This window comes from Sitodiplosis mosellana, unplaced genomic scaffold, assembly GCF_009176505.1.
Source record: "Sitodiplosis mosellana isolate CC-2019 unplaced genomic scaffold, AAFC_SMos_1.0 Smas_scaffold_3986, whole genome shotgun sequence".
Taxonomy (NCBI): domain Eukaryota; kingdom Metazoa; phylum Arthropoda; class Insecta; order Diptera; family Cecidomyiidae; genus Sitodiplosis; species Sitodiplosis mosellana.
Window position 1 is genome coordinate 996 of NW_022599228.1, and position 9394 is coordinate 10389.

A 9394-nucleotide genomic window follows, 5' to 3' on the forward strand; every position below is an offset into this window, starting at 1 on the left:
AATCAATTCTCGTGCCGAAAGCGAACCCAAAACTTCTGATATCAATTTTAAAAAATCATGTCGGAGCGAAACTAGTTATACGAATGCAAAATAGGCAAATTGAAATCGCTCCGAAATGATTTTTTAAAATTGATATCAGCAGTTTTGTGTTCGCTTTTGACAGGAGAATTTACTTTGCCAAAGTTTTTCATTTGATAAATATCGACAGGAATTTCTTTGACATGTTTTATATAGTAATGTCAAATACGACGAGTTTCAGCGCCACCTGTCGCACACTTGGTGAACTCTCATCGATATCATTTGTTTGCGTAAACTGAACGGGTCAAGTTAAACTGAACGGTGCGCGAACAATTGATATCGATGACACTTCACCAGGTGTGCGACAGGGGCGCTGAAATGCGTCGTATTTGAAAAAAACCGGTCGGATAAATATATCGTTGGACGCACACTACATTTAGCAATTTTATTTTGTGTAACCAAAAAATTGGTCTGGGAAATCGGATATCATGACCGATATCATGTGTTCCTCCATGTCCGATTGATATCATTAAGTAGACGCAATTTAACATAAAATGAAATACACATTTTTCAGAGTGATAAGAATATTTATACGCGCGACATTGTTTAAATATATTTCTCGGTCATGGATAAACTATTATTGGGACTTGGAATTAATTTTAAAGGATTGAAAAGAGATGGCGCTAAGAGTCTCAAATCGCATCGGGCCATTATGTGACTATATTCATGGTAAACTGTCATCATTTAGCTTCAATTTCCAGTATGCGTCATTTCGCCGAAGTGTAAACAAAAAATTTTTTTGCTCTGTGAACATGTCAACTTTTGTGCCTACGAAGACCAATTTGCGGGAAGCTTTGCTTTTCTGCTTCCATTTGAAGAAAAACGCAGCTGACGGACATCGTTTGCTTTGTGAGGCTTATGGGAACTATGCTCTTTCAATTTCCACTTGTGAATACTGGTTTCGTCGGTTTAAAAGTGGTGATTTTGACACGGACGACAAGGAACGCCCAGGCTAGCCAAAAAAGTTTGGAGATGAAGAATTGGAGGCATTACTCGATGAAGACCCGTGTCAAACGCTTCAAAAACTGTCTGAATGATTGGAAGTTGACTTATCAACAGTCGGCAAACGCTTCAAAGCCATGGGATTGATTCAAAAGCAAGGACATTGGGTGCCGTATCAACTGAAAGAGAGAGACGTCGAGCGTCGTTTTGTGATGTGTGAACAACTGATTCAACGGCAAAAACTGAAAGGTTTTTTGCATCGCATCGTGACGGGAGACGAAAAGTGGATACATTACGATAATCCAAAGAAGAAAAAAGCATATGTTAGGCCTGGCCAAGCCAAATCAATGCCAAAGCCGAATGTTCACGGTTTTAAGGTAATGCTCTATATTTGGTGGGACCAGCGAGGCGTGATTTATTATGAGCTGCTGAAACCTGGTGAAACGATCACAGGCGAACGCTACCGTACACAATTGATGCGTTTCCATTAATTTCCAATTAATCGACGTCATTATACCTGTTATTTCCTCTATCTTGGACATACAGATCGTAACATGCTTACACACATTTTGTACATTTAATGAAGTCTAATGTATTACGGAAAGTTTATGAAATTATTCAATCAAAAACTTACCGTGTTTAGCTTCCATATCTGACATTAATTTTGTAAGCTCTTTGCTTGGTCTGGTTTCTCTATTCAAATCGCTCAATGCAATCTAAATGAATTGAATAGAAAAGAATAATTTATAACAATTGCCAATCATACATAAAACAAATTTGTAAGCTTTCACTCAGGGCATATTTTAACCGGTAGTCAGAGCTGGAATAAACACTCTGTGTGTGCGTGCACGTAACTAAGAACGCACTCACAGTAGATGTGCGGCACACACAGCTCTTGTATTTTTGGTGTGCGTGCACATTTACATAGATTTCGGTTCTACTGTAAAATTTCGGCGGAATCTATGTAAATGTGCACGCACACCAAAAATACAAGAGCTTTGTGCGCCGGACATCTACTGTGAGTGCGTTCTCAGTTACGTGCGCGCACACACAGAGTGTTTTTTCCAGCTCTGCCGGTAGTTCTACCGGATTCTGGTAGTTCCAAATTCCAATCCGGTAGTTCTCAACGAAAAGTCCGGTAGTTGAAAATTTACATATAATTCAAACATTTTTTCTGTACATTTTGCTTCTAACGATTCTAAAAATGTTCATTAGGCTAAGTAGACAGTTCCCGGTAAAATGAAATCGGTGGTGAAATCCATACAAATTTGCATCATTTTTTCACCGGTGAAAATGGTCGTGAAATTTTGTGGAGACCTAAAATTTATTAGTATGCCAATGTGAATTCAAACTCAAAACATTTGGTGTAATGTTGTCTAATTGCAACATACGCATACTATTGTGCTCTTGCGTGCTCTATTTCACTGTTTGTACACATAAGCATGCGGCTTTATCGTTGTTTCGTCTCTAATTCGTCGATGTATAAACATTCACTCTGGAGCTCTTATGCACTTCCAATGTGACTGTGTTGAACGCAGTGTGATCAAAGTGATTTCGATGTTCCAATGGATTTTGCACATGAAATACTATATTAGAATATTAAAAAATTGTTCAACTTTTTTTTCGATTTTCGCAATTTTGATTTCTTTGGGTAAGACTGAAGGTACAACGTAATTACCGGTGTTATTACTGATTAATACCACTGGTAATAATTACTATCGATCTTATTACCGATTAATAAGTAATTACTAAGATGATAGTTATTATTAATTAAACTTTGTACAAAGTTTAATTAAGTACTTAACGGTAATAATCGGTGATAACTATCATCTTAGTAATTACTTATTAATCGGTAATAAGATCGATAATAATTATTACCAGTGGTATTACTCAGTAATAACACCGGTAATTACGTTGTACCTTCAGTCTTCCCCAAAGAAATCAAAATTGTATTTGCTTCCTATGCATTTCAAATGTAAAAATCCCAACGGTCGAACATAGCAATTTCCGAACGAACGAACGAACAAATTTTTTTTTTCATAAATTTCGAACGAACGAACGAGCAAAAAAAAAAATTTTCAACTTTTCGAACGAACGAACGAACGAAATAATTTTTTACAAAACTTTCGAACGAACGAACGAACAAAACATTTTTTTCTTATATTGTCGAACGGTCGAACGAACGTTCGAAGCCAACACTAATTGCGACATGGGAAGTTTCTATGAAAACGTCGGAGTGTCGGTGAAATAACATTGGTTTGTATGGTAAAATGTGCACATGGCCGGATTTCAAGTATTGAGCAAGCATAATCAATAAAACTCATCATTTGTACAATCGGCGGCTCCGAATATTTCAATTTAACACATTGGTTTCGGAAAAAGTAGAGTATGTTTGCATGAATGTTTAAAAATATTAGGTTCTTTCGAATAATTTTATCAAGAGTTCACAATTGTCAGCATTAGAGAGAGAACATAATCGAGCTCCGCTTATTGTACATCATCACTATGAACGAACGGAGTATCTAAAACCATAGCGCATGAGAAATAACATGGATGAAATACGGCAACTAAACAAACATTGCGAAATTTCAACGCATCGGAGAGTGTGAGAGAATCTGTGATGTTTTCACAACAGCAAATATTCATAACACGCTGACAACGACTCAGTGATGTCACCCATACAAGTCAATTGTTTTGATTTGCGTTGGTATTGGTTCAGCGTTGATCGGACGGACGGAGGGACAAGAAAATTTCAAGAGCCCTGGACGGACGGACGGACAAGGTGCTTGTTTAGTTTCACCGAAACTCCGACGTTTCTATAGAAACTTCCCATGTGGACCAACATAGCCGAAAATCGAGAAAAAAGTTTAAAAAATTTTTTGGATCCTTATATAGTATTTTGTGTGCAAAATCCATTGGTGTTATCGGTACATCGAAATCACTTTGGTAGATGAATGGATGAAATCAAACTGAAAAATGCAACATGAACAGAACAATCGAAAAAATATAACAAAGAAGCAATATGCGAAAGAACGTAACATGAAAAATTATTTCGTAAAAACGCAACATGAATTTGCGCCACACTAAAGCGCGTGACGCGCTGCGCGTCATAATAATACTGTAGTAACCGCAGTTCATTGGAGATTCATGTTGCGTTTTTACGAAATAATTTTTCATGTTCGGTTCTTGATATAACGGATCTGTATTCCCTTTTTTATGCTCAGCGACACAATTGACAGCGTGCAAAAATGGAAATTACTGTATTCTCATTCTATCGTATTTATAACTCATGCGGCAGCATATTATTTGCATTCTTTCTCTTCACCTATTCTTCGTGTGATGTGCGGCTGACTTACTGTGTCCTGCTTTGTCTGTATGGATATTACTCGATCTCTTTCCCTCTTCGTAATACAGGCTGATCTTGCTGTGTGCGTGTAATTAAATGGGAATATTGGAAGGAAACCTGCTATCGTCATATTTTTGACGTATTTCTTTGTTTGATTCAAAGGTTTTTTTCGTCTGTGTTGTATGGCTGCCAACTTATGCCATACATATCGACAAAATCGAGAGCGTTTTGTGGAAATTTACCCAGTTCGCCCAAAGAGAATATCGTACAGCGGCCAACGGCTACAGTATGGCCGATTACAACAAACGACTTGAGGCGTTGAACATGACATCGTTGGAGCGTAGGAGGGTGAATACATCAATTGTATTCATGTATGACATCGTGAACGGGAACGCAAACTGTCCCAATGTACGCAACGACATCACAATTGGTGAGAGCGTACGTATCTTACGGCACACAGAATACCTCAAGATCAGAGACAAGCTCATGGGAAAACAAATCATTGGTCAGGTGCCACAAATGTGTAAGTCTGCAAACAAGGTGGCTGAACGATTCAAAAATTCCACCAGTCGCACAATCTTCATCTCGTCGAAATGCAGCGTACAAAGCCAAAAATTCAATATAAAATATTGACAATTTATTTCTTACTTGTTACATCTCTACTAAATGTATAATGATATCTATCTGTGATCTTTACAAAAACTTTGATATATTGGGTATATGCATTAATTTCAGGCTTTTTTCAAATAAACTCATTTAATTTAATAACAAAATGAAAGATAAACTAATCAAAGTATTTTCCACCGGAAACTACAACCTTCGTCTATATTTTAGACAACTTACAGTTAATATTTCGAGAAAAAACCGGTACTTTTGGCCCTTAAAAAGGATTGACCCATTTTTCGAGTTTTTGAGGAAAAAAAGCGAACCGTTCTCCACTTAGATGATTTCGAATGGTCTGAAACAAGTGGTGAGCAGAAGGCACAATGTCTGGAAAATACAGCGGGGACATAGCGGGTATTCGAATTCAATTGCTTCTCAGAAGACTCTCTGACTTTTTCGGTGAAAAGTCATTGAAAAATTGTGCTTTGGTGAACCAATTTTTTTTTACATTGTGCGAATTCTCCAATTCTGCTGTCAGAAATTGCTATATGCCGATTAGTTATTGTTGGGAACGATCAAATCTAACATTTCGATATGATTTTACCTATGCACAAATTTTACCTATGCACTACGAGCAAATACTCCAATGAAAAATCCAAAACGCATCGCTTAGAGTAAATGTCAACTTTTTCTTTCCTTCCAAACTAATTTAAAGCGATGAAGAAGAGGAAACATTGGCATCTCTGTCCATTGAGCTACAACGACCCACAAGCGAACATTGTTGCATTTTTCATTTGAGAGAAAATTTTACCTTGTAATCAGAAATTGATTTTTGTTCAGTTTTCAGCACATGAACTGGTTTCTAATGCTTGAGTCTATCGAAAATGGTCCATTCTTTATAACCAGTGCCTACCCGATACAAAAATAATCTCTTTTTTTCAGATTTTTCCTGTGAGAAAAAACTAGCTCCCGCAAAAGTCAATTTACAGACTCGTCGAAAAAAAATGATTTTTATTTTGGACTTCAGAAAAATGAGACATACTGAAAAAAATAGTATTTCAACAGTACTTTGTTATACAGGTGGCAACAATATTGCCCGATGTGATATTGTACTATTTACGCCGTCTTCTGAAAAAGGCCGGAAATTAACACATAGACCCAATAGTTAACAACATTGACTGTGATATGGCCATCCATTGAATTGGTGATCCTATTGAACCTATATTTTATTTACTATAATGGAAACTAGCTAAATTATGTCAATGTTTGTTCAACAAAGAATTATTTGAATTGTTCATATCTTTCGGTCTCGACGTAAATTCAAAACTACCAACAGGGACTTGTTTAGATTAGACGTAAAACTTCTCTTCAATTTATCACTTCTTTGATATATTGGACGATGCAGTGCTATCTATTAGAATGGCGAACATGATGCCGGAACTTTTCACAGCAGCGACCTCAAAGAAGAATTTTGCATAATCGGTTCGCAAAATGATGGACACCACTTTTGGATCGCTATGCAAACTCAAATTAATGCCGCATAATCAATTTTTCATCCAGGTAACCTCATTTTTTTGTATATGTTCTCTACGAGAACACATTGATACTACCCACACTAATAATGGAATTACGATTTTCATGTTGCCATTAAACCCGTTAAATCCATTATCTCGAAGCGGACGAATCCATCAAGGATATTGCCCATGTGCCATATTCTTTGGGTTGCTGCTGATTGCAACAAAAATGAGCAAGGCTGACCCCAAGTTCCAACCACCCACGCCATGTTCAACTCATCTCACACAAATCACACAGCAAAATCCAATACTAAAAGACTAAAGGAGGAAAAGCCTCTGCATTTGATTAAAAAATATACAAACATTGGGAACATTCGATTGCATAGTGTTTGATTCTAGGGGCATTTAACTCGAAAAAAATTCGTTTTATGCGAAGAATATGCGCTTCAACTCATAGTATGTGCCGATTTCTTCGTACTATGCGTATTATGCGGTGCCTATTCGTTAGAAGTGCACATATTCGATTTCCGAATACTGCACATAGACCATTCATACTGGGAATAATTTCGCATGAGTCCTACTAAAATGTTTCCTTCTCTGATTGGTCACACGCCACAATATCGACTATTTTGAATTCAAAATTGCAACGACTTCTTTCATCTAAAAATTCAAGAAATACTTGATTGCAAGTGTTTGATTTGTACTTATTTCGGCTCACATTTTTTGCTGATTATTTTTGTTAACTTCAATCATTTGTACATATGGATTTTTTTATTATTTATAATCCAGATGCTATTTCCAAGTATAATGAATCGTCGCACTTATTTTTTCAATGATTTTTATATCTACCAAAACTATCGGCGGTTTTACTTCAATATTTGTATACTATAACATTTTGATTTTTTTCATTCTTATTCTTTGCTATTATATTTTAATTTTGTGTTATATTTAAATTCAATTTTCATCAAATAAGAACAATCTCATTAGCAAGAGATTTGATAAATATTAAAGACAGAAATTGTTGATGTCAAATATTGTTTGAACGAACCTTAACGATACAACAGAATGTTGACATTGTGTTGATACGTCTTAAATCGCATCAAGGCGTCATTATGTGCACGCGTATTCGCTTCTATGCGTCATATTCGTGACTATGTGCAAAATTCGACACACTTCACTGTGGCACACAATCTATGCGCGTTTATCCGTACAAATCGCATATATGAAAAAGAGTAAAAAGCCCCTAGGTTTGATTTGAAAACCGTTGAATTTGAATTCAACTTTGACGTTCATTGGTACACTTGACGAAATTCGCACTGTTTGTCTCTTGCCTTCACACAGAAACAGAAAGAGAAGCGTATACAATACACGAACTGCAGCTATGTGTGTGCACTGTGCACACGCCCGTCGCCTAAGATGTGTCTCTGTGTTGTATATGCTTCTTTCTCTGTTTCCGTGTGAATGCAAGAGACAAACACTGTGTGTGAGAATCGGGAGATGAACGAACGCGCGTCACAGCGAATATGCACTCAACCAACAGCTGCTGTTAAACAGATCTGTTCACCAGCAGTGCTACATAGCCAGCAACTTCAATGCTCTGCGTCCTATACTGCTACGTTCAGTGTGCTGATACACGATGAAGCTGGGTGCCAGAGATGACCGAACGCACGCTCAGTAGCGAAAACTGAGCGTTGTTTTATGCTCCGTGTGTTTACACGCACCTTCTGGAAGAGCTCAATTTTGCAACTATCATTTTTGGTGCTTTTTCTTCTGAATCTAATATAAACATGACTTTTTAGAAATTATTCTTTATCAAGAAAGCACACCGTGGCAGCAAGAGCATATACCACTAGCGACATCTTGTTGCACGGTATAGTAATGCCCTATATGTTTGTATACACTTGACGTTAATTTCAACACATTACTATATTGGGCAACAAGGTGTCGCCTGTGGTATATTGGTCTTTGCTGCCACGGTGTGCAAGAAAGGCTAAATATTAAAACAAAATTTGTATATGACCAAAAATGTAAAATGATTGGTGAAAAAAGCAAACACAATACAAGTGCTATGGTGAGCTCTAGCGCACTTTCCGGCGTACTTTGGAAAAAACTACTCGTTTTCGATCGTGTTACAAGCGCTGAGCATGTTTGACGCACGCAAATTCAGTTGCGGTGCGGCCGCTGCTCAGTTACTCGGTGCGATTCAGTCATCTCTGCTGGGTGCCGTTATAAACTGAGAGTGCACAAAGCAAAAATTATCCGCATATTTTTTCTATGCCAATGCATATATCTGGCGCCTGAGTCAGACTCTGATATATTTTGCTTTCGTCATGCGACAACGATGGTGCGTATAAACAACAAACACTGGTATGTTGACAAAAATTGGTCACATCTGGTGTGTTGACAAAAATTGATATCGAATGTTCTTGGGAATTTTTTTTCGACACAAATGGTGTGTCGATGAAGTTGTTAAATTCAATGGCAATTTAACATACAACGGTTTTGCGCACATTTTCTAAGTTCTTGGACCCGTCAACATTTGGCATGCTGACTGAAATTCAATTACTTGAGAAACGGTAAGGGGAATTTCCCGTGAAATGGTCTGGTAATTGTGGCTGCAATAAATTTAAGTGTTTTTTTGTGGAGGAATTTTCCTAAGTGTTCGTCGCTATGGTGCAGACGAGAGCAATTATCAGTTGATTTGTCGTTATGGCACAGACAAATGTTTTGCTTGCTGCATTTGTCACTATGGCGCCGACAAATTTCACTCGGAGGTCTGAGTGTGCGTGTGGCTTCGGTGCCTATTCCGGAATTTTTAACTTGGTTTGTTTCGATGTATAATTAGACTGCTCCAAAAAAAAAGTTGGTCGAAGAAAAAAAGTGTCATCCAGTTTCGAAAAATATACCTAAA

The 9394-nt window shown here is 37.3% G+C and overlaps 1 protein-coding gene across 1 annotated transcript in view; it reads right to left on the bottom strand.

The window, feature by feature from the left end:
- Nucleotides 1-1654: 1654 nt before the first annotated feature.
- The window catches only part of LOC129572020 (serologically defined colon cancer antigen 8 homolog), a gene marked incomplete at its 3' end in the record, with an annotated part of 24253 nt that continues 16513 nt past the window's right edge, over nucleotides 1655-9394 (bottom strand). The window contains exon 7 of the mRNA XM_055451924.1: nucleotides 1655-1736. Coding sequence (XP_055307899.1) covers nucleotides 1655-1736 — 82 coding nt within the window. The remainder of the gene's footprint in view (nucleotides 1737-9394) is intronic.